The 26,203-nt window shown below is 48.1% G+C and overlaps 1 protein-coding gene across 1 annotated transcript in view; it reads left to right on the forward strand.

Annotated features, from left to right (window-relative positions):
* Positions 1-2,168: 2,168 nt before the first annotated feature.
* B3GLCT (beta 3-glucosyltransferase) overlaps positions 2,169-26,203 on the forward strand; it is a 166,550-nt gene continuing 142,515 nt past the window's right edge. The window contains exons 1-2 of the mRNA XM_056109793.1: positions 2,169-2,311; positions 16,825-16,874. Coding sequence (XP_055965768.1) covers positions 2,239-2,311; positions 16,825-16,874 — 123 coding nt within the window. The 5' untranslated portion in view covers positions 2,169-2,238. The remainder of the gene's footprint in view (positions 2,312-16,824; positions 16,875-26,203) is intronic.

Genomic DNA, 26,203 nt, shown 5'->3' on the forward strand with positions numbered 1-26,203 from the left:
CGCTTGTGTCCCCCATCCCCAAATCACCAGCCTGTTTCAATCACGTTGCAATAGAGTCCTCCATGAAAGGCGACTTCTTAACCCCCATTTGACCTCTGGAGAAGAGGCATATTTCTGGAGGCCATCATGGCCCTAGATGGAAGTAAGGTGAGTGAACACCAGGAAAATACCACTCTGACCTATTCTTTCCCCGCAGGCCCATCTTTACACCGATGACATTTCATTTCCGGTGAGAGGTGTCCAGTTATACTGGTACTTCCAAGGGCAGAAGAGGTGCCGAGACCAGCAGCACATTTGCCTATATCTGTAGCCTGGGCATGTCTCATTCCAGGAAACGTTATTTGTGATTGGGAGAGAGAACTCCCAGCAAGTCCATTTATCATAAGACTAGAGTAAGTGAAAGGTAATCCTTTTTAAAATGTGAGTTATGGAGCTTGGTAATATGCCATTTATCTATGTCTGCTGAGGAAAGACTAAACGCCAGGACAACTGTTTATTACTTAAACAGCGACTGCTTTGTTGTCTTTTGGACTCCATCTTCCATAGAGTTTCAGCAGATAGTGATGCTTGATCATGATGAATTTTGACGAAAACACTGACTAAGCACATAGAGTCACAGTTACCATAGTCGAAACAGGTATTTGAGAAAACAAAAATGTCGAACAGGGTTTGAGAACACATACATGGTAAATGAGCTGTTTAATAATTAGGGCTGTGCCTATTTTAAACACACTTGGGTTTAATGTTTACTATCTATTATATGTGAGGAAGATATCCTGGGGAGAAAGCCACAGGACTTTGGAAAGTGAAACCTCTGCAACTCTCAAGCAGACAGGTTTTAGATGGATGGAAGGGATCAAGGCAGTCAGCCATGCATTTGGAAAGCCGCACTAACAATGAAACCCCAGGATGCTTGTGTCCCTCCCTGATAAAAAACGTTGCTAATTTATGTGTTCACAAGCTGGATGGAACAAAATTGCATGATCTGTATTTATAGAAAATGAATGACAATACATTTATTTAGAGCCCAGTTTTAAGAAAACAGAGAAACCAGAGAGAAAAAAATGACTGTCTGCAGACTGACTTAAAAAAACAAAACAACTGCAGGGCTGGACAGTGCAGCTGGCAGTGTGCCTGCCTTGCCCTTGGCTGTCTAGGTTTAATCCCTGGCACCATGTGTGGTCACCTGAGCCACCAGGAGTGATCCTTGAGCACAGAGCCAGGAGTAAGCCCCCAATACAGCCAGGTGTGGCCCAAACACCCCGGCCAACCTACCCCTCATAACAACAGAAAACAACTGCCGCTGCTTTTGCACGAATAACAATACTGCCCTGAAAATAGCTCCTTGCCCCCACCATGTCAAGGCACTCAAGCCAACGAACACTTATCCAGAACCTTCTTCTCCAGCTTCTCCATATCCTACTGGTATTCCTAGACTTGGCATCTGTCTTCACTTGTAAGAAGGCCAGCTCTCTGCCAGGCGACGGTGTGCAGAAGCCCCGGAAGAGGCTTAAGGCACCGAACGTCTTTGTATTCCAATTCTATTTTTATCCGAAGTTTAGGATACAGCCACACAGGTCCTCGTCCGTCATAATGTAGCCTGGGCATGTCTCATTTAATATTATATTTCAACGAAATGACATTTGCACAAACTTGTATTAAAAGCCAAATTCCAGGTCTAAACTATTGGCCGGATTCCATTAAAAAGAAAAAAAAAAGGAAATCAGGTAAATGAGTGGTGCTGATTAAAAACACCTCCATCAAAGTAGAACACTGTCGCCAAGAACATTAAGAGCCGGTTTAAAGAAAGAAAAAAAAAAGCAGAGGCTACATCAACAGGATGTCACCCTTCCTTTTCCCTGCCTCCACGCTCGACTTTTTCGGGATGCGGAAGGGGGGAGTACTGACCTCCTGCTGGAAATGGAAGGTGAGCAGGGTGGGGGGCACGGGAGTACAGGGGTCTGGGTGTGGGGGAGGCAGGAGAGGAGCAGAGCTGGGGCGCGCGGACGGCGGGCGCTGACCTGGCCCAGAACCGGACGGCCCAAGCCCGGGCGAGCGCGCTCGGGGCCGCTCCCGCCGCCGGCCGCCAGAGGGCGCGTGCGGGGCTGGCGGAGGGAGGAGCGGAGCCCTGAGCAGGGTCAGCCGCGGCGCACGGGCGGCAGCGGCCCCGCACGGCTCGGCTCCCCGCGCGCCTCCCGTGCCCGCGCCCCGGCAGGGAAGCGCCGCCGCGCCCGCGGGATGCGGCCGCCCGCCCGCTGCGGCCGCCGCCTGGCGCTCCCGGCACTGCTCGCGCTGCTCGCCGGCTCGCTGGGTAAGTCGCGGGCCGCCCGGGAGCGCACGGGGGACGCGCGGGGCTCGGGCGCCGGCCCCAGCGCCGACTCCGCGAGCCCCGGGAGGCGCCGGGACGGCCCGGCCCGGCCCTGCCCTGCCCTGCCCCGCCGCCCGGCCCGGCCCCGGCCCCGGCCCCGCCCGCCGCAGCGCCCTCTCGCGGCGCCCGCCCGCCCGGGACCCCGCGCCCCGCCACCTCGGGGCGCGCCGCTGTCGGGGAGCGCTGCCCGCCGCGCCGCGCCCCGCGGCCGCTGCCCGCCCGCCGCCCCGCCGGCCCGCGCCGAGCCCGCGCGCAACTGCGAGAAACTTTGCGAGCCGGGAAGCGGCCGCCGGGCCCGCCCCCCTGCCTCCCGCCCGCCTCTCCCCGGCGCCCTGCGGGCGGCTGCGCTCCCGTCCGCGCCCCGCTCCTGCCCGGGACGGCGCCCCCCGCGCCCCCGGCCCGCGCGCCCCTGCGTGGCGCCCCGCACGCGCCGCCCAACTTGCCCGCGGCCGCGTCGCCCACTCGGCCCGTCGCCCCGGGGCTGCCCCGCGCCGCCGTGCCCGGAGCGGGTGCGCCGTGGGCACGCGGGAGGCCGCGCCGGGGGTGGGGTGCGCTGGGCAGCTTTCCCGAACCTGGAGTCTTTCGGGAGGAAGATGAGAGGACGTGTCGGGAAAACAGTTGCCTGTCGGGTCCTTTTCCTGCCTTAATGTCCCTTTCTTAATCCCCCCCACCCCTGATCGCCTTAAAAAAAAGCCATTTCTTTCTTTTCTTAGGAAATGATGTGCTAAAAAGTCCCCCCTCCTCCCGCAATCACTGCAATTGATGTTCCAGATGAAATATATTTAAGTGTCCAAGCTTGGATTAAAACAAATATCGTCCCCCTTTCTTTGTTCTTAGTTATAGGCTGCTTGTCTTCGAACTGTGAGACTTGCGTTTCCAGTGCGTGAAGAGGCACTCGGCTCCGGAGTCTTAGGAAAGGCAGAAAGGGGCCAATTTGGAAAAGGCAGCTCTTTCACTGCACCGCGCCCGTTTGGGTGCCGCATCGCCGCCTCTTCTGCCCTTTGTTATCCGAACTGAAAGTCTCCTGGTGATGAAGGACCTTTATTTGCATAGCCCTGGCATTTCTATAGGTGCTCGCTCGGGAAAAGTGGGAAACCGGAGTGAGATTAATTGTTAATTAATTGTTACATGCATGATTAAGTAAGCAACAATGTAATTAAAAGTGTGCGGGCACCTTGGGCAGAGAAGGCTGTAATTGATGGCGGGAGCAAATGGACCTGGTGGAGTCAGCGATAGTGAAGAAAGAGTGTTGGACAGGGCGGGTGCCTTGGGAGAGGGGGTCCCTGCACGGTTGGGGGATTCCGGGCTACATCTGCTGGCCTGCTGCCTACAAGTTTTGCAACTCAAAATGGGGTGGGTGGTAGCCAAAATTGGCATTCTATTTATAGCACTGCACTTCATAAGGCTGCTCCAGGCGATATAATATTTGTATATAATATCCACAGTATCCAGGCAGAAATGCACATTTGTACTGCTTGTGTGTATTTATTTATTTTTTTTTATTGCAGCAAAAGGGACTGTCTATCTGTACTGTCCAAACTTGATAATACATGAAAAGACATATGGAATGAACTGAAATGTCAACACATTTTTAGAGATTCGATTAGCTAGTGAAGTTGTCAGATAAGCATAATAAATAAGACATAAGACCTATTAAAAGGTCCCCGTGAGACATTTGGCTCTGTGAACTGGCTTTCATGGGTCGGTGCGGATTGGAAGTTTTGAGGTTTGAAGTAAACCATCATTTCATTTTATTGTGCTCTGCTCTGATGTTCTGGGAACAGGCACCCAGCTGTAAGAGTATCTAATACTAATACTGTGTATTTTGTAATCTTGTTGATACAAAGATATTTTAAGAGGAGTTCTAAGGCATGTGAACTATTCCGATAGCTTAAAACTACCTTAAATGGGTGGCTGGAGAGATAGTACAGCGGGTAGGGTGCTTGCCTTGCTTGTCGCCAGCCCTGATTTCATGGCCAGCACCACATATGGTCACCCAAATTGCTCCAAGAGTGATTCAAGCCGCTCCAGGAATGAGCCCTCTCTAAGCAGGGCTGCAGGAGTGAGCCCTGAGCACAGCTGGGTGTGGCCCCAAAGCAAACAAGCAAGACCTTTACTATCCCCTTATTAGGTTGGCTTGCCTGTATAGGGTTTAGTTTCCCCCTGTTTGATTTAGAAAAGACGCAGTAGAAAAAATTTATTTCAAACCTGTATAATGAGAAGGACAAAATTCATTGCAACTTCATTGCTGACTGTGACTTTTTGTATTAGTTTTTTTTTTTTATAAAATGGGGAGTGGGGAAGGGTAGTTATATAGATAAGATACTAGAATTTTCTTTTCTTCTCCAGTTTTCACAGACTAATTCTGCTGTAGCAGCACTGCTGTCTGCCTGCTCAGCAACCATTATTCCTTTTCTTTACTAGCCGACAAAACTCTTCGATGATCTGGAGTGCTATGGAGGGAAGTGTGTCCCTGCAGATCAGAGGCGGAAGCCTAATCTCCAGTGTGTTTGGGGAGAGAATCTGTAAAGGGGTAATCAGTTTACCGTATGATGGTGTAAAAGTGGGACTAATCCCCTGGGACTGGCATCCTTAGGAGCGGAGGAAGAGACCTGGGAGGAAGGCAAGCAGGAAGGGCCACGGGGAGAAGACATCCATCCTCAAGCCAAGGATAGAGGCCTCAGCAGAAACCAAGCCTGCTTTCGCCCTGACTGGGATCGGGAACGATCTCTGGAACTGTGGTAAATGAATTGCTGATGTATAACACATTGATGCTGGTTCAGAGATTGGTGTGAATTGAGCCACATCGAGTGTGAGCCACTGGTGGTACTTGCCAGCGTAGGTGGGTTAAGCCCTCCTACCTGTGGTTTTGGTCCTGGCACTTTGATAAGTTGGGTGAGGGGAAGAATGGAGAACTGGTACTGGTGTCTCTGTGGCCATCGGGAAAGCATTTTCTAGTAACCCTTGCTACAGGATAGCAGTGGGCTTATTGCAGATTTCTGAGTGGCATTCTTGGTGATTCAAGCTTATTTCCCAGGCTGGCCCAAATATGATGCGGACTGTTTTGTTTCATTGTTCTTTTCACTATGTGTTACTATGGGACTCCGATGGCTGGAGCCATGGTGACTATTTTGTGACCATGAGGTGGCCTTGAAGATGGACACTTGGAGTAAGTGTAATGGAACAGGGAGGAGAGCGCCCCCTGCATGTCAGGAGAGGCAGAGCACTGTTCTGTCCCTTAAGCCACTATCCCAGACTTGTCACACCTAAAACTAAAAAGCTCTCTGGGTCTTCTGTTATAACCTGCCAGATTGAATCCTGATCAGCTTCCCAAATTGATACCTCTATGAAGAAGTGTACTTGATCCAATGATAAAATAATTGCTATTAACTTTTATCTTCTTTATTTATACTTCTATGTGAACTGAGAACATATTTCTTAGTACCCACCAACATGAGGCATGACTTTTCATTTTGAGCCAGCTCCGTTCATTGTTGTGAGTTGGAAATATGAGGCCAGAGAGAGCTAGATCTGACTTGGGATGGCATTGAGTTTCTTTTAGTTTCATAATTTTTTTTTGTTTTGTTTTTGAGCCACACCTGTCTTTGCTCAGGGCTTGCTCCTGCTCTGGGTTCAGGGAACAGTTAGGGCACGGTTCTGGGAACTATATGGGGTATCAAGAATCGAACAGGGCAGCAGACACCCTACCCACTGTGCCATCTCTCCTGCCCTGTCTCAGTGTTTCTGATTTGAAGCCCTTTAGTCCCTAAGCCTCAGTTCTACTTCCGAGCTCCTACTGGCACAGATGTTAACCCTCAGGCTGAATTCTCTGTCTCAGCCTAGTCCAGGACCCCAAGTTGACAGTAGTCCTGGATTGGCTGAAGGGAGTGTGCCTGTAGCCAGCAGTCAAGCTCTTTGGGGGATGTGGGGGATAAAGCTGACAGAGACGGATCCTTCTTCACTTTCCTCTCTGCCAGATGCCCTTAAATGTATTGGACCTGCTGATGCTTTCTCGGGACCAGGATGGACTCTCTACTCCCACCTCCTTGTATGTTGGATGCCTCAGCAGCCCCATCCACATCCCAAAGCTCCCACCCAGTTAAAAAGCTACTCTAGCCTTACCGTCCTGATAAAAATAATATATGCCCTGAACAAGCATGATGATCTCTCAGTATCTGTATTGCAAATTGTGATGCACAAAAGGAAAAGGAGAGAGTTAAAAGGAAAGTGATTCCCATAGAGGGAGGCTGGGGGTAGGGAGTGGGGTACTGGGGGCTGGTGGGAGGAAAACAGAGGTCATGGGTGGTGGGAAATATACACTGATGGAGGGATGGGTGCTGGACCATTGTATGACCGAAACCCAGTTATGCACATCTTTGAAATGGTCTGTCTCGTGAATATTCAGTTAAATAATTAAAAAAAGAAATGGTGGCACAGGGTCCCATGGAAGGCTCCCTAGAAGTCGGGGTGGGAGCTCAGAATTGAAGAGGGAGTAGACAGAGTGAAGTGGAGGGAAAAGGAAAGAGCAGGGCCCTGGTGGCAGGTGTGCAGGAGAAATCTGGTATAGAGAGGACAGGATTGGAAAGCCGCAGAAAGGAACTGGGCAGATTCCTAGGGGTGGGCACGCAGGGCCTTGGGCAGAGTTTGGACCATGGGGAACACTTGGAGCACTGCTTTGGTGACACGATTTATTTTTTGTTGTTTTTGGCCACACCTGGTAGTGCTCAAAGCTGACACCTGGCTCAGTCCTCAGAGGTAAGGGTTGTTGCCAGCTGAGCTCAGGGGAACCTGGGGTGCTGGGTACTGAATCCAGGTCTCTCCCGTGCAAATCCTGCACTCCCACCAGCCGAGCTTTCTTTCTGGCCAGTGATTTGACTTTGGTTTCGAGACACTCCCCCTGGTTATCTTACACAGAAGGAATTTTTTTTAGGGGGGGCAATGCAGATTGGGGAGGGGGACTGTAATGACGCAGCTGGGTCCAACATGGAAGAGGTGATCAAGATAATATTCCCCTCAAACAAAGTCTTTCCGAAGTGGATTGTAGATAGAGTAGTTCAGGATGCACTAATAAAATTTGTCGGAGAGACGCAAGGAGAAGAGTGGGAAGACTGTGAGAGTGATGCAGCAGTGGTGGAGAGCGAGCCTGGACCCTAGAAGTCGCTGTTTGCTGTCCTGCAGTGCTGGGGAGGTGAGTGGTGCTTTTCACTGCTGTGAGCACAAAGGGGCCAGGTTAGAGCTCGCTCGTTACAGTAAAATATACCTGTGTGTATGTATACCTGCACAAAAGGTATGATTTTGAAGCTATTTTTCAGTGTGTGGAGTTTTATTATTTTTACTATTCTTTTGGGGCCACAAAATAATAATACTGTTCTCAGGGCTTACTCCTGGATCTTGCCCAGGGATCACTCCTAATGGTGCTCAGGGGACCCTATGTAGTACCAGGTATTGTATCTGGGTGGGCTATGTGTAAGACCAATGCCTTATCCACTGTACTCTCTCTTTATTTTTTCAAAGTGACTTTTAAGTACCCATTTCCATTAAATTTCCCCCCCCTTTTTTTTAAACAGGGGACAGACCTGGTGGGGCTAGGGTCTGTCATTGCTCATCCTGGTGGTGCTGTGTTGGGGCTCAAACTTGGGGTCTCCCATACGCACAGTATGCGCTCTCTGTTACCAGATCTACATCCCTGGTCCTCTGAACATTTTCTCAGCCTTAGGGAAGGTGAGGTGTGTGACTGGAGCTAGGGAAGTAACTGCTGTTTGGTCAGGTAGCTCTCCAGCTTTGTGGCTTTGGAACTTAGTTTGGCTGGAGAGAGATGGTGGGGACAGTTTGAGTAACTTTTCTTATTTTTGAGAAGAGGATCTTGATTGGCAAAGTACATTCTGGTTAAAGCTGGCCCCAAGAAGTTAAGAGTGGAATACTGTGTTCGAAACCAGAAGATGTGTCTTATCCCTTGCAGAAGCCTGAAAATGAGGACGGCTATCCATCCACCTCTCCCCCTTGCTTTTGTTTAGCTTTGCACCCAGGGACCAGCCCCAGTGGGGATTTATTGCTCGCTCTGGTACCCCCCGGCCTACATCACCCAGTTTCGGTTCCCTTCCCTGACTATTTCTCTGAGGACCTGTCTGTCATCTCTCTACCTGGCCAATACAGCTCTTCCTCATCCATCACCATGTCTCTCAATTGCTTGATCGAGGTGCAGTGGAATCAGACCTTCCCAAAAGCTGTGTTAACTTTAGCGTGTATGTGTCCCACGAGATTTGAAAGAAGTTGGGGGGGAAAAGTGATTTATTTTTATCTGCATCATTATCTAAAACTCTGGGTTCAGACACATCCCCCCATCACCAAAAAAAAAAAAAAAGAGTATCATCAAAAAGGATTTGACTGTATCTCAGGCACAATAATTCCATTTTCTCCTAGGGAGATGACTTACTTTTTACACCTAAGTAAAAAAAAGTAAAGGCCCTCCCGTTGATCGTCGATTTGCTCGAGCGGGCCCAGTAACGTCTCCATTGGAGACTTTGTTGTTACTGTGTCTGGCATATCGAATACTCTCGGTAGCTTGCCGGGCTCTCCGAGAGGGGTGGAGGAATCGAACTCGGGTCGGCCATGTTGGCTGCGTGCAAGGCAAACGCCCTACCCGCTGTGCTATCACTCCAGCCCTAAACAGTATTTTATGACCGGAATAGGTGATACATTTTGGTTGACATCATTGGTTCCTGCCAGAAGCCCAAGGCTCTTGATGCTTCACATTGAATTTATGTTTTCCCAGTTCTGGTTCTACCGGGCTCCCACCCCGTGCATGTCTGATTGTGCAGTCCAGTGCCTGTCAGTTGTCGTGGCTGGCAGATGACTGAAAGAACTGAGTTCAATCCGGATACCCTGTGGTCCCTTGAGCATGCCCTGATGTGGTCTTGGTGATCTCCACCCTCACAGCGCCTCCTGCTGGAGCACTGGAGCACTGGCAGCTGTGGGTTGAGTATCACTATCAGTGGCCCCAGGGCCCCCAACACTGTTTGGGAGACTCCAAAAACCCCCCAAGCCCAAGAAACTCAGAAGTTAAATTATATGTCACTATATATTTTATATTTTACTATAAAAATGGGATTACATATTTTTATTGTATCGCTGGAGCGATAGTACAGCAGGTGGGGCATTTGCTTTGTACAGGTTCAACCCAGTTTTGATTCCTCCATCTCTCTTGGAGAGCCTGGCAAGCTACCAAGAGTATTCTGCCCCCACGACAGAGCCTGGCAAGCTCCCCGTGGCGTATTTTATGCCAAAACCAGTAACAACAAGTCTCACAGCGAAGATGTTACTGGTGCCTGTTCGAGCAAATCGATGAACAACGGGAGGATAGTGCTACAGTGCTATAATATATGTTATATAATAAATATATCTTATATATAATAAATATATAAATCACAAGCTCTCCCATGTCCCCCAGCCCTGTTGCCTTAGTCATGGGCATTGGTACCTTCGAGCACAGGCTTGTGCATTAGGCTCCGAGGCTCTGGCCAGGTCTCTTACATTCATGTCCATTCAGCTGCCTTCGGGAGTTCTTGTCCATGTTCGGCCCCAGCACGTACCCAGCACGATGCTGCTCCATCCACACACACACCGGATGACTGTCTGGTGGACGAATGGACAGAGTCAGTTCTTGGGGCAGAGAGCAGAGCTGCTCACACCCAGAACAGTTGGCCTGCCCCAGACCCTGATCTGTGACTCGAGACAGAGCCCTGGTTCCTTAGCTCCTGCAGTGCTGCCTCTCTTGTCCCTCCTGTGGCCTCTGTGTCCTTGTTTCCCAGGGCTGGAGTTATTCTGGGGAGGACAAAGGTAGGGAGCCAGTTAGCTGAGTCAGGGGGCCAGGGCAGGTGGAGAAGGAGGAGGAGGAGGAGGAAGAAGAGGAGGAGGAGGAGGAGGAAGAGGAGGAAGAGGAGGAGGAGGACGAGGGAGGAACAAGTGAGTGAGTGTGAGTGAGTGAGTGTGTGTGTGTGTGTGTGTGTGTGTGTGTGTGTGTGTGTGTATTTCCCTCTCTGCTGCCATTGGATTAACTTCAAAGCAGGTAATTGGAACCGGGTAATTGGCCGTGGGCTATGCTTCCCCGAGCTTAAGCCCCTCCTGGGCCTGGATTGAAACCTGGAAAGCTCCTGGGGGCGGAGCTGTGCCCAGTGAAAGTAGGTCATGGGGAAGAAGAAAGTGGAGCCCGGAGCCTTCCTCCCACGGGGTGTCAGCAGCGGAAAGTGGCACAGTGCCCCGGTGAGACGGGCGCTCTGCCGCAGCCCCGCTCCCGAGCTGGGGCCCAGGCTAGCAGGAGCTGTGGCCGGGCGCTGAGCGAGCTCCGGGCTTTCTGCAGGGTGCCTCTTGGGAGCTTTTGATTTTGCTTGTGTGTTTTTAATTGAATTTAGTTTCCGTGATAGTTGTTGGAGGGAGCGTTTGGGAGGACAGAGGGGAGCAGGTGCGGAACATGCTCAGTTAGGAGTCTGGAGGTCCCGTCCTCTCCTGCCCGGGGTCCCTCGGTCCTCGGAAGGAAAGAGAAAAGATAGTTGATTAGTGTTGCTTAAATGCGCGGCAATTAATTCTTCTCCAGTTCCTGTACTCCTGGGCTTTGACTAGCCTATAAATCTCAGTCCCAGGTTGGTTGTAAGATCTTGATTTATCTCCCAGGATAGGAGCGTGAGCACATTAGTTGGCGTGAATTATTTAAAGTTATCATGAAAAAGGTCTTATTTCTATTGCCTGCCCTGATTTGCACTTTAAATATAGTTCCCTGTAGCAATTCACGGGAATTCATGTTGAAAATAGAAAAGGGAAAATTACTTTTAAACAGCGGTTTGGCATATAAGAGCGTGATTTACCTTAGAATATTTCTCCAGCTGCACATTAAGGCCATGTTCTCAGGAATTTTTTTTTTCTTTTTCTGCATCTGGAAATTAGTGTGAAACCAAACAACGGCCATTGAGCCCCAGATGGCCACTCCCTTTGGGGCGCCCCCGCCCCTTCTGCTTTCTCGGCCATTGGGTAGCATTGAACAACAACACCCAAGGCTCCTGTGAGAATTGTTAAGTGACAGGTAGTTTCTTACCTCTCTTGCTAATTTTTCTTGTTTTTCCCCCCTCTGCGTTATTTTTTACTTTGTCTTTGTGAACTCTGAAAGTGGAAATTTGCTGGTAGTCATTCTTTCGTTGGCTTATTGTTTGAAGATTTGATTTATCAATACTAGGAGAGTTACATTCTGTGTATGCAGGGGTGTGGGGGGAGCAGATGCAGCTCTGACCAGGGCATGTGCCTCCCTGCGAGTCCCTGGCTTCCGTCCCTAGCACTGCACAAAAACAAGAGCCAAAAACCACACCAACAAACAGCAAACATCTAAAAACAAGAAACAGAAATCAACCCCAAATCTCTTTGAATCCTGGATTTTTTTTCTCTTTTATTTCAGTGTTTGACATGTAAAGATAAAACTATTTTTAAAATTTATTTTGTTCTTTTTTGCTTGTTTGTTTTTTGTCTTGGGGCCACACCTGGCAGTGCTCAGGGCTTACTTCTGCCTCTGCAATCAAGGATTCCTCCTGGTGGGGCTCGGGGTGTGATATGAAGTGCCAGGAGCAACGAACCCATGGTACTATCTTTCCAGCCTCCAATTTTAAATTAATTAATTAACTTATGGTCACCTGATAGGTATTGTGTCACCATATGATGAGCTCTAATCAGTAACCCTGGTGCATTTCTTGTCACCGCTTTAAATATTATATAATTCGTTTGTGTCTTGGGAAAAAGGAGTTCTTAATTTCACAGCAGAATGAAGGGAAGAAACAGAATTTAAAAAAGGTCATAGTAACTCCAGGCCTTTGTATTCCTGGGGAGAACAAAAAAGTATTTTTTTAATTCACCCCTTCTCAGTTAAGCCTTGTTTGAATAATGCGATGATATCTTGATTATGATAAGCAGGGAGGGGAGGGGAGGGGAGCTCCAGCTCCCGGACGAGAACAGTGCAGTCTCCTGCCCCCGCGCCTGGCTGTTCCTCGCCAGGGCCCCTTGGAGGGGAGCAGGTTGAGCTTTCCTCCCCGCCCCGACCAGGGCTCCGGCAGCCGAAGACCTCCAGGACCAGCCACCACCATGCTGAGACCACTCTCAGCACACATGAAGGTACTGGCAGAGGGACAAATCCACGCAGGTTCCAGGGCCGAGATCTCCAAGCCTACTCGGATTGGAGTCGCGCATCCTCCACCCAGATCCTCCAAATTCCAGTAGGCGGCGGTCACGCCCACCACCTGGCCCCTGGTGCCGTGTAATTCCATCAACGGCCAAGACTCAGAGACTATAAAATCCAGATCCTGGAACCGCGCGGCCGCATTCACGGCCGCGCGACATCTTATCAGAACTTTTTTTAATGACATCTTATTATCTCATTCCTACTTTGGACAAACTTGCAGGCTATCGAATGTAGCCTGCCCACAGGGCAGAGTCTGGCAAACTCCCCGTGGCCTACCAAATATGCCAAATACCAGTAACAAAGATGGGTCTCATTCTCCTAAAGAGCCTTGAATACAATCTCAGGGCTAGGATGAAAGAGACGTTACTGGGGCCTGCTCGAGGCCATCGACGAATAACAGGATGATGAAATGAAATGAAATGAAAATGATAAGCAGGAATTTTCAGATTATTTATTGGCAACATCTTTCCCCCAGTAGCTGTTAATTTACTCAGTGACCCTGGCAACTTGTATTTAGCTGCTCTATATTGTTTTTGTTCCTGGGCCCACTTGGCAGTGTTGAGGGGCTACTCCTGGTTCCAGGTCCTGGGGGTCACTCCCAATGGTGCTCAGGGATCCTGCACACCAAACCAGCGCCCCTTGGGTGTTTGTTTACGAAAGCTGAGGCACAAGCAATGTTCTGATCCAGTTCTCAGTTCCAATACTTTCCCTTCGGATCTGGGTGTGTTCTCAGGGGCTAGGCCTTCTGATGGTGGCTTGCTGTTTGCACCTAGCTCTCCAACCTTATAAGAAGGTGCGACGGGGCTGGAGAAATAGCACAGCGGATAGGGCATTTGCCTTGCACGCGGCTGACCCGGGTTTGATTCCCAGCATCCCATATGGTCCCCTAAGCACCGCCAGGAGTAACTCCTGAGTTCAGAGCCAGGAGTAACCCCTGTGCATCGCTAAGTGTGACCCAAAAAGAAAAAAAAAAGGTGCGACTAAATGCTGGTTGTTGGATGATGAGACAAATGTGTTTAGTTCAGAAGTTTTTTTTGGTAAATTAAAGAACTGTGATTTACAAAGTTATTGATGGTTGAATTTTAGGATTTTTTTTGGCTTTTTTTTGGGTCACACCCAATGATGTCCAAGGGCTACTCCTAGTTCTATACTCAGGAATTACTTCTAGCAGTGCTTGGGGGACCATATGGGATGCCGGGGGATCAAACCAGGGTGGGCTGGTGCAAGGCTAACACCCTCCCTGTTGTACTATCGCTCCAGACCTAGGAATACAATATTTCAACACCAGTCCACCACCAGTGTAACTCCCCCTGCCAGTGTTCCCATATTCTCTCCCCACCTTCACCCCCATCCTATCCCTGCCTGTCAACTTGACAAGGACATTACAGTTTCAGTGCTTGCAGCTTAGATCTAATGTTTTCAGTTTTCTAGAGTCTGTGTTTTGGATCTATGGCTATATGTCCTCATCCATATCACCAGTATAACTGAAGCCCTGATGCCTGATCACCCCTTTCTTCCCATTCTTTTCTCCCCCCTTGCTTTCTTCCCTGTGAGGTTTATTTATTTATTTTTCTTAATGAAAGGAATTTGAGCCAGAAAGCCTTTGACTGTTCTTGTCTGAAATTCAGGATTGATGGGATAGAGAAAATGATGGGGATTTTTTTTTTCTTCCTAAGTGGTACTCTGGATACCCAGGTGTCCCTCCTGGCATTACTGAATCAATCACTGCAAGGACCCACGGATGCAGGGCTGGGGACCACCAGGTGCCTGGAGCCTCCAGGGCTACTCCCCGCGATGCGAGTGCGACCGGGTAGTGCAGGGGCCCCATCCTGGGCTGATGTTCTGTTTCCTTGACCCCAGGAAAATGCATTGGTTGAGTCATCTATCAGATTGACGAGAATGGTTTTCTATTTTGCAAGTTGTCAGAAGCAGTTTAGCAGTTGTCTGGTTCTGGGTGCTGTTAATATATCACAGCATCTCTATATGATGTTTATTAGTCTATTTTTAAATATTCTTGAGAATTTTATTTATTTTTTTGCTTTTTGGGTCATACCTGGCGATGCACAGGGGTTACTTCTGGATCTGCACTCAGGAATTACCCCGGCGGTGCTCAGGGGGACCATATGGGATGCTGGGAATTGAACCTGGGTCGGCCGCATGCAAGGCAAATGCCCTACTCCCTGTGCTACTGCTCCAGTCCCCATTCTTGCGGATTTTAAATGTGCATGCTACTTTGGTGGTAAATGAAACCAGTGTATTAAGCATTCAGAATTACAATGTAAAGATTATTTGGGGTTAAATCAATTCTTAGGACTTAATGACTTTTTTTTGCCTTGTTTTCTCTGTGTGTATGTATGAAAAGCAAGAAACTAGATCAGACCCAATGAAAATGATAGGGAGAGAGGAACACCATCACATCGGTATTGTAAAGACATATTTATTGGGGCCGGAGCGACAGTACAGTGGATAGGGCGTTTGCCTTGTACACGGTTGACCCAGGTTCAATCCCTGGCATCTCATATGGTCCCCCAAGTACTGCCAGGAGTAACTCCTGAGTACAGAGCCAGGAGTAGCCCTTGAGCATAGCTGGCTGTGACCCAAAAACAAAAAACAAAACAAAACAAAAAACCAAAAAAAAAAACAACCCAAAACAAAAAACCCTTACATTTATTGGATACATTTTTATGGAGCTTCTTCTATGTGCTGACTGTGACCTTGGTTCCAGGGCAAACAGTAAATAAAAATACGTGTGTGTGTGTGTGTGTGTGTGTGTGTGTGTGTGTGTAGGCCTACAGAGCTTACAGTAGACTAATAACACACAAGTAGCAAACAAATAGATATATAAAAATGTGTGTGTATATATGTAACAGCAAAGCAAAGCAAAGCACTGCCCTCCCGTTGTTCATCGATTTGCTCGAGTGGGCCCAGTAACGTCTCCATTGTGAGACTTCTTGTTACTGTGTTTGGCATATTGAATACTCTCGGTAGCTTGCCAGGCTCTCCAAGAGGGGCGGAGGAATCGAACCCGGCTCATCCGGGATGGCTGCGCGTAAGGCATGTACATCTATATCTCAGCGATGGCCATAAAGCCCAGTGGGGAAGGGGGGCGGGGGATGACTTTTCAGGAGATTCCCTGGAATTCCTTCCATCCTCTGAGTTTCACACATAGAGGTTCGCATGGCTTACCTTTCAATTTCATCCTGTCTTCTGAAATGTCATTTCACAAGTGGAGCTGATTAAACCATCCTAATCATTTGCTTTTTCGTGTGAACGTGCTTAACTAATTTCCTGTGAGCAAATGTTATGGAGAGAGAACTTGAGGTGTAAGATTGCTGAGACCCAGAGACAAGTCTGCCTCCTCTTTCGGGCAGGGTCTCCTCTGGCACCTGGGGAATTCCACTACTGACACTAGGCACAGCATCATTACTCCATGGGGTTGCCTGTCCCACCTTTTAGCACACTGTGACTCTGGGGCATTGCCCATTGTCTCTGGGGAATGCCCACCGGAGAGAGCAAACCATGAAATAAACGCTTTCTTCTTAGCTCTTCACTGTCAAATGAAGGTACCGGTTTTGGTCAGGTTAACTAACTTTCCTATTTATTTTATTGTTTCACCTTTATATTTTCAAAGTGTTACTGTCATCCTTATTATTTAAAAGTGCAGAGCATAGATCTCTAGGGATAGCTTTTTCTAGTTACAGGTTCTCACTCCGAAACATGAAATCCCTATGGGTGGGGAATGGTGGTGAGTCCCTTCACACCCCTTTAACAGCTTCTGTTGACTCTCTCTGGCTGCCTGGTCTGGCCACAGCTTCTGCAACATGCTGTCAGTCCTGAGTGCTCCAGATTTAGACCGGCTGCTGAGTAGGTCCCCACTAGGTCCCCTGGACTCTCAGGAGTTGTTTGCAGAAGAAGCCCCTGAATTGAGGTTTCTTGGGAGTTGTATTGTGTCCACATCTCTTTTGTGATTTATTTCTGCAGACACAGAGATTTACTTTCTTCAGCGTAGTATTTCTTTAGCTTGGTAGCCTAAGCAGCTGGGCTCCGCACTGATGAAAATTTTTGGTCTGGAGAGGAAGGCAGTCAGAAGTACTTGTTTGCAGCAATGCGGCTGTTGAGGAATGAGAACATTGTGTCCTAGTGAAGCATCCGTTTTTTTTTTCTTCCTTCTAAGCAAAACTGTTGAATGTGAGAATAAGTCTTAATTGCTCATTTTAATGTAAAAATATTTCCTCTTTTCCAGCATTTGCTTCGCTTTCTGAAGATACAAAGAAAGAGGCCAAGCAGTCTCAGGTACTCATTTTCATAATCCAATCTACTGAGATTCGTTTATATATGTTTTAAATGGGAACAGTAATGATAGTATCTTTTAGCACTTGACCAGATATTTTAAAGAATGAATTAGTGAACTGTTGATTAGAGTAGAGTTTGAATCTCCAGAAGCATCCCACAGAAAGGATGCTTTCTTTAGAATCTTTACAAATAAAAATCTATTAATAGTTAAAGCAAATATATTGAGGTTTACAGTTTATTTTAAGATGATATTGGACCAGAGCGATAGCACAGTGGTTAAGGTGCTTGCCTTCCAGATGTCTAACCTGGGTTTGATCCCCGGCATCATGTATGGTCCCCCGAACCCCACCAGAGTGATTCTTGAGCACAGAGCTAGGAGTAAGTCCTCCTGAGCACTGCTGGGTGTGGCAAGAAAAAAAACAAAGAAAGTTGTTTCTGGGGAGATAGGACAGGAATTAAGGCCTTTGCCTTATGTAAATCTGAACCCCAATGAGACCCCACTAGAGTGATTCCTGAGTCCAGAACCAGGAATAGACTCTGAGCACTGTCTGTGGAGCCCCAGCTGCACTCCCCATGGGCACCTTCAAGGGAGAAAATAGAAGAAGAAAGATGTTTTGAATTGGAGTTAGATATTCTGGTTTTGTTTGGGGGCCAAATCTTGCAGTGCTTGGGGGCTTCTTCCAGCTTTGTGCTCAGGGGGCACTCTGGGTGGTCTCAGCAGACCAGTGGGCTCTGGACTTTGAACCCAGACCTCAGGCTCTTGTGCTGTTGGAGTGAGACATTTTTTATTATTATTATTATTATTAGTGAGACATCATGAGGTACAGTTGTAGACCTACAAATCTCTGTGCTTGGGTTTCAATTATACAATGATCAAATACCCATCCCTCCACCAGTGCCCATTTCCCACCATCACGGATCCCAGTATCCCTCCCACCCCCTATCCCGCCCATCCCACCCTGCCTCTGTGGCAGGGCATTCTCTTCTGTTCTCTCTCTCCTTTTGGGTGCTGTGGTTTGCAAAAGAGGCATTGAGTGGCAATCATGTTCAGTCTATAGTCTACCTTCAGCATGCTTCTCCCATCCTGGGAGGATCCTCCCAACACCCTTTATTTGGTGCTCCCTTCTCTATCTGAGCTCCCTTTTCCCCTAGCATGTGTGGTTGGCCTCCATGCCATGGAGTAAAATTCCTGGTACTATGTAGCTGTTAGAAAAGATGAAGTCATGAAATTTACATACAAGTGGTACTACATAGAAAGTATCATGCTAAGCGAAATGAGTCAGAAAGAGAGGGACAGACATAGAAAGATTGCATTCATCTGGGGAACATAAAGTAACAAAATAGGAGACTAACACCCAAGAATGGAGTGAGACATTTTTTTTTTTGTTATTTTTTTTCCCTTTATTTTATTTTATTTTTTTTAAAGTTGTAGATTTACAATTTTTTGTGCTTTGGTTTCAATTATACAATGATCAGATACCCATCCCTCCACCAGTGCCCATTTTCCACCACCATGGATAATATCCCTCCCACCCCCATCCCCCCATCCCCCCTGTCTCTGTGGCAGGGCAATCCCCTGTGTTCTGGAGTGAGACATTTTAAAGGCTGTGCGTGCTTTAATTCTATGGTTCCGCTGCCCTGCCCTGTCTTAGTCCTTGGGCTTCATTTTTTCAGTTTGTCAAAGAAGAATTATGTTGTCTCCTGGGTTCTAAGAGCTTTACTAGTCGTTCCCTCACTTTTTTTTTCTTTCTGTTTTATGGGTCACTTCTGCTGATGCCCAGTGGTTACTCCTGGCTTTGTGCTCTGGAATCACTCCTGGTGGTATTTGAGAACCATATGGGATGCCGGGGATCGAATCCCGATTGGCTCATGCAAGGCACATGCCCTCCCTGTATTGTCTCTATAGCCCCAAAGCCCTCAATTAGAGGGTGGGTATGTGCAAGAAGGGAAGACTGGGGACGAGCTGAGAGCCCCCCAGGACGCCTGCTCAGAGTGAGACGCTCAGTCTGGGAATCCCAGAGAGGGACAGAACTTGTATCTCAGGGCCACTCCTTTGTCTTCTTGTCTGCAGCGGAAGCCTTGCTTTTGGGTCTTACCCCAAGTCAGTTAGACAGACAAGCAACCGAAACCAGCATCATTGTCATTGGCCTTGTTTGTGTCCTCGTATGGCTCCTGTGATGTGATGCTGAAAGGTCCTTCCTCCTTACCCAGCATTGCTGCCGCTGCGCTCCCCAGCTGCAGGAGCCACACTCATTGAGTGGTGGTGAGTGTGCGGGTTCTGGGGGAGCACTCACCAGGGGCCATGGTCCTGGCCACGCTCTCTCTTTCCAGAGGCTGCACCCTTGAATTGTGGTGCTGGTATTCAGCGGCTGTGAGCTGGCGGTTCCTTGTGGCACGGGGGCAGTATTGGGGGGGGTCCCAGGCAGCAGTACTGGCAGCCCATACTCTGAGCATGCAAATGCCGTGGCCTCACTGCTGCGAGGTGGATTTTTCTGGCCACTGAGCCACCCTGGCACCCACCCAGCCTTTGTGTATTTATTTATTTTTCAGTTATATTTCCTGGTCTCTGGGTCTTGGCCATTGATGGGATTACACGGCGCCGGGGACAGTTGGTGGGTGTAACGCCTATATACTGGAAGATGGGGGATCTGGGTGGAGGAGGCCCAGTCCCAATCCGAGCAGGCTTGGAGATCTACGCCCCGGGTCCCGCACACCTGGGTTCCTCTGCCGGTTGCTTCTTGCATGAGGCTCGTCCGAGCGTGTGGAGAGTGGTCTTAAGCATGGCTGTGGCTGGAACCAGAGGTCTTCAGCTGCTGGGGCTCTTCTCAAGGTGGGGAGGGAAACTCAACCCACCCTCCTCCAAGGGGCCCCAGTGAAGACAGCCAGGCGACCAAAAGTTTCCTGCCCACACGGCAGAGTCTGGCAAACTCCCCGTGGCATATTCAGTCTGCCAAAAACCAGTAACAATGATGGGTCTCATTCTCCTGACCCTGAAAGAGCCTCGAATGTGGCACTTGCTAAAATCTCAGGGCTAGGATGAAGGAGACGTTGCTGGTGCCTGCTTGAGGAAATCGATGAACAACAAGATGACGGTGATGTAGTGATAGTAATTTTCTGGTCATATCCAGTAATGCTCAGGCTCTGTGCTCCAGAGTCACTCCCAGTCAGCCTGGGGGACCATATGGAGTGCCAGGGATTGATCCTGGATCAGCTGCATGCGAGGCAAGCGCCCTTTCTGCTTTACTATCACTTTGGCTCTGACTTTATGTTTTTTGCTCCAGAATTAGAATATGAGGTTTTCCAGTAGGAGGTTTCTTTTATCAATAATATTATATGTTTTAATTTTATTATGGGATTTTTTTTTAAACTCAGGGAGAAGAGAATAATAATTCTAGATGGTTTTCAGATTCTTTTTGGTTAATAGAGCATTTTTGGATGTGTCACTTAATTTCTTCTTTGTGATGATCCTGTTATTTGCTAAGCAAAGTGGGTAGTTCCATGCATAGCAGAGAAAAATCTACCCTCTGAGAAGTCAGTGATTTGACTGAGGTTACATGGTCAAGGGCTGGAGTGATAGCACAGCAGGTAGGGCGTTCGCCTTACAAGCGGCCAACATGGCCGACCTGAGTTCGATTCCTCCGCCCCTCTCGGAGAGCCCGGCAAGCTACCGAGAGTATTCGATATGCCAGACACAGTAACAACAAAGTCTCCAATGGAGATGTTACTGGGCCCGCTCGAGCAAATCGACGATCAACGGGAGGGCCTTTTTATTTTTTACATGGTCAAATTAAAGGGGGAAGCCAGAATCCCAAATTTCTGAATCCTGCATTTTTTTTTTCTTTTGCGTTTTGGGTCACACCCGGCGATGCTCAGGGGTTACTCCTGGCTCTGCACTCAGGAATTACTCCTGGCGGCGCTCAGGGGACCATATGGGATGCTGGGAATCGAACCTGGGTCGGCTGCGTGCAAGGCAAACGCCCTACCCGCTGTGCTATTGCTCCAGCCCAAATCCTGCATTTTTCACTTGGCAGTTTTATATTTTACAGCACAGGCATTGTAATATCTGAGAAAGAAAGAGAGAGAGGGAGAGAGAGATAGGGAGACAGAGTTCATAACGAGGCTCATTTAGAATGAATTAAACTCCTACCTAAAAGTTGCTAAGAAGGAATTAAAATTTTGTGTAATGAATTTATAAATTATAGCACATATAATTCCACACAAAACAAGTCTACCTACCTCCCACATGTGGATTTTCAGAAATCTTTTCAAATGAGGAACTGCATCTTTTGCCTACATACTTAACTACAAATAGAGATGAAGATGAGTTCTCTATTTTATTTATTTATTTATTTTTCACGCGAAGGTATTAGATCTCTTCAACAGTGACATCAGCCCCTCTGTCCTTAGCTCACAGCCAGAAAAGCTGCTAATGTCCTGAGGAGAAGTAGTTGTACAGTGTGGACGCAAATGTGCCTGAGGCTGGGGAGAGAGGAGGGTCCCTATGTCCCGGGCAATGGAAGGCCCGTAGAGGGACCAAGAGGCAGGGCTTGAGGCTCATCATAGTGAGGGTCTTTGGCCTACATATAGTACAAATAGTGATGGAGACGAGTTCTAGTATCTTACTGTCTTTTTTTTCTTCTCATGCAAAGGTATTAGAACTCCTGAAAACTGCCATTAATCTCTCTGTCGTTAACCCCCATTTAGGCCTGGGGTCCTTTTGCAGAACTTCCGGTACACTCCTGCCTGCAGCGGCCATCAGTCCTTGGGGCCTGTGCTCGGAGCTCTGTCCCCAGGCCCTTCCCTTGGTGTCAGGCCCCCACACCCTCCTTTCGGGCAGCCTGCCTGCTGTGGCTCTTGCTGCAGTGGCTCATGCGACTTTGCCTTGGTGCTCCCTTGCGCTCTTCATCCTGCAGTGTGACCTGCTTTCTCAATGCTGGGCTTCCTTGTTGCATTCTGTCCTGTGTGAGGGACAGGGAGCGCTAGACCTGGAAACCAAAGTGCTGATGTTCACAATCTGTTTCCAGCACTTGGAGTGCTGTAGGACCTACCTATATCTCATGAGACCTCACATCATTCCTCTTTGTAAGATGGGGTGATTGGAGTGTGTGTGTGTGTGTGTGTGTGTGTGTGTGTGTGTGTGCGCGCGCGCGCGTGCGCTCCCACACACAGTGCCATACCTTATTTCATTTTTACCTTTAGATGACAACAAGAAATTGAGCAGTCTTTCTGCAGAAACCTGTACAAGTCTAAGTAAAAAAGAGAAAACCAGGGGAACTGGAGTGATTATACAGTGGGTAGGGGACTTGCCTTGCATGCAGCTGGTCCGGGTTCAATTCCTGACACCAAGCACGGTCCTTTGAATACTGCCAGGAGTCACCCCTGGTAGCAGAGTCAGAAGTAAGCCCTGAGTACAGCTGGGTGTGGCCCCAAAACAAAACAAAACAAAACACCCAGGAAAAAAAAAATACCCCCCCACCCCCCTCACCATAGTACTGCTGCTTTATTCCATTCCTTTTTGTATATGTTGGTCACTTAGAGCAAATGCAGCAAACGAGGATGAGGAGGAGGACGGGAGACCCAGCGGTGCCTCACTCTTAGAACCTCTGCTTACAGGCATGAGGTCTTGAGTTCAAGCCTCTCTGTTGCCCCACTTGCTGAGCGTTGTGGAGAACCACAAACAGCACTGCATGTCTGTGATTCCCCGGCACCCCAACAAAGTGTGAGACACCCAGTGAGCACTGCAGCCAAAGCTCATGAGAACACAGAGACCAAGTGTGTGTGACTCCCACTAACACAATGAAAACAAACGGGAGGGGAGGGCAGAATCCAAGTGTGAAAACTAACCAGTATCGGGAGTTCTGCTCAGTGGAGGGGCAGAGAGGAAATGTCCCCTCTTGGCTTTGGCTTCCTGCTGGGTTGGTTGAACAATACACATCAGTAGGAGAAAAATCCAGTTGAATTACATACCTGTGAATTGTCGCCCAGGGGGTAACAATGGGGTAGTCAAGGCATGTACGTCCCAGGCTTAGGAGTGGGGTAGGAACCTGGCTTGAAGGAGAGACCAACCACCAACCAGGTTGATCTTATGGCAGAGACAAAACATCTTGGTGACTAGCTCTTTGCTTTGTCGCATCAAGAGGCTTATCCGATCTGCAGTTTGTTTCTCATAAAAACCCTAATTTTGGATAGGATTCTCACTTTTTATTCTTCCAGGTATTTAAGTGTTAAAAGTTTCTTAAGAGCCTACAGAAGGGGCCGGAATGATAGCATAGCGGGTAGGATGTTTGCCTTGCACATGGCTGGCCCGGGTTTGATTCCCAGCATCCCATATCATCCCCTGAGTATGGCCAGGGGTAATTCCTTAGTACAGAGCCAGGAGTAACCCCTGAGCATTGCCTGGTGTGGCCCCAAAAGCAAACCACCACCACAACAACAACAGCAACAAAAAACAACAAAACAACCAACCCAAAAAGCAAAAAAAAAAAACCACACAAAAAAACAAAAACAAAAAAAGGAGAAAACTGCCTAAAGGATCTTGGATGGCCTTAGTAGGAAGTAATCCCCATGCCAAAGCCTGCTCTGGGTGCACTGGGGAGACCCAGCCTCTAACCATTGTTCAGACTTCTAGTTACTCAGGGCAGGAGCGATGGCACAGTGTGCAAGGCCTTTGCCTTGCAAGTGGCTGGCTCTGGTTCGCTCCTGACACCACATTTGGTCCCCCAAGCACTGGCAGTAATGATCCCTGACCACCACTGTATGTGGCCCCCAAACAAGGAACAAACAAAACCCCATCAAATCACTCTCTCACAAAACCCCAGTGAAGTAGGTCTTGTAATTATTTTTCTTTTCCTATAGCTGAGAAATTGAGGCTTGTCATAGTATGTGGAAACAAGCTTAGGACAGAGGAGTCACTTCCGACCTCGTGCTTTGATGAACACATCGGGACCAATCCATTTTGTTCAGCTTTTAGGATGGTGGTGTGGTTTGAGACAGGATAAAAGATGTCCTTTTGCCCCTCGTCTTAAAAGATCTATATTTTTTACTCTCATTAAAATTTTTTCGCATTTTTTATTAAAGCACTGTGATTTACAGTTTTCCATAGTTGAGTTTCAGACATGCAGTCTTGCAGCACGGATCCCGCCACCAGTGTCAACTTCCCTCCACCAACATTCCCAGGTTCCCTCTCATATCCCCTCCCCTCCTTTTCTTCGAAGACTTTATATAATTTTTTTTGGAGAATATTTCATCTCTTAATGAGGAATTTATAAACTAGACATCATATATGCATTGCAAATGCTCAAATCTGTTGTGCTTAAAAAGAAAAAGCCAAGTCTGTACAGAAGGGAACTTGGATTTGTCTTGCCCTGGCTTGGGGAAGGAGGCTTAGGAACAAATGAAGCCCTTTTCCGGCCGAGTCAGGATTCAGTTGGCTTATAAACCTTGACGGTGAGTGCATTTTGATTGATATTGATAGTCCACGTTGGAAAGGTGCTGCCGCAGAGACACTAAAGCAAACCATGTGTTTCTTCTTGGAGGAAGATGAAGCTTTCTTACTAGGGAAGCTGGAGACAGAATTTTAAATGTTCTGTCAATTTGTTCATTTAGTCTCGTTTTCTTTCTCAGAGGGGAATTCACGCAAGCTCATCTGGGTTGTTTCAGTTCATCTAAGTCAACCATTCCTTGGGTATTTTAGTTTTCACAGTTTACGTATTGAGCCATTTGAAATGTCTCCTTGTGAGGCTGGGGAGATTGTACAGCAGGTAGGGAGTTTACCTTGCACACAGCTGAACTGGGTTCGATTCCTGGCATCCCATATGGTACCCCAAGCACCACCAGATGTGATCTCTGAGTGCAGAGCCAAGAGTAAGCCCTGGCATCACTCGGTGTGCCCCCCCTCCCAAACCAAACCAAACCAACACTGTAGCACTGTCCTCCCGTTGTTCATCAATTTGCTCCAGCGGGAACCAGTAACATCTCACAACAAATTGTGAGACTTGTTGTTACTGTTTTTGGCATATCTGATACATCACGGGGAGCTTGCCAGGTTTTGCCTTGCGGGCAAGATACTCTCAGTAGCTTGCTGGGCTCTCTGAGAGGGGCGGAGGAATTGAACCTGGGCCAACTGGGTCGGTTGGTCGAGTGCAAGGCAAACGCTCTACCCACTGTGCTATCCCTCCAGCCCAAACCAAACCAAAACAATAAAAAAAAAGAAAAAGAAAAATGCTATGCCACCAAATAAAATTAGAAACATTGCTTTTCTAAACTTTTTCTTTTATTGAATCACTATGAGAGACACAGTTACAAAGCTGTTCATGATTGGATTTCAGTCACATAATGTCTGACACCCATCACTCCACCAGTGTACATTTCCCAGCACAGGAATCCTCAGTTTCCCTATCGCCACACTCCCCCACCCCCAGCCTACCTCTGTAGCAGAAACTTTTCTTCTTACTCTTTCCCTTGCCTTTTGGGCATTATGGTTCACAGCATAGGTACTGAGAAGTTATCATGTTTGTTCCTTTGCCTTATTTCAGCATGCAGTTCTTTTTTTTAAAAATTTTTTTTATTAGTGAAACACCATGAGGTACAGTTGTAGATTTACAATTTTTTGTGCTTGGGTTTGATTATACAATGATCAGATACCCATCCCTCCACCAGTGCCCATTTTCCACCACCATGGATAATATCCCCCCTACCCCATCCCCCTATCCCCCCTGCCTCTGTGGCAGGGCAATCCCCTGTGTTCTCTCTCTCCTTTTGGGTGTTGTGGTCTGCAAAAGAGGCATTGAGTGGCAAACATGTTCAGTCCATAGTCCACTTTTGACATGCATCTCCCCTCCTGGGAGGATCCTCCAAACACCCTTTATTTGGTGCTCCCTTCTCTATCTGAGCTGCCCTTTCCTCTAGAATGCCCGACTGGCCACTAAGCTATGGAGTAATCCTCCTGGTGCTGATCTCAGCTATTCTTGGGTATTAATCTCATATTTTGTTACTTTATATCCCCCAGATGAATGCAATCTTTCTATGTCTATCCCTCTCTTTCTGACTCATTTCGCTTAGCAAAGCATGCAGTTCTTATCCAGAGCAATCATTTCCAAATATCGTTGTCATAGTGGTCCCTTCTCTAACCCAACTGTCCTCTCCTCCAGCACCTGAGGCAGGCTTTCAACCATGGGCCAATTCTTCTGGACCTTGTTACTATTGTCCTTGGGGAGTAGTCTCATACTAAAAACATTGCTTCCCCCCCATTTTAAAAAAATGATACTAAGTAGTCCAAAGTCTAGTTGGTATCATAGCTTAAGTCACCCAGCTTGGATACAATGCGTTCA

This window comes from Sorex fumeus, unplaced genomic scaffold (assembly GCF_029834395.1).
Source record: "Sorex fumeus unplaced genomic scaffold, SorFum_2.1 ptg000008l, whole genome shotgun sequence".
Lineage (NCBI taxonomy): Eukaryota > Metazoa > Chordata > Mammalia > Eulipotyphla > Soricidae > Sorex > Sorex fumeus.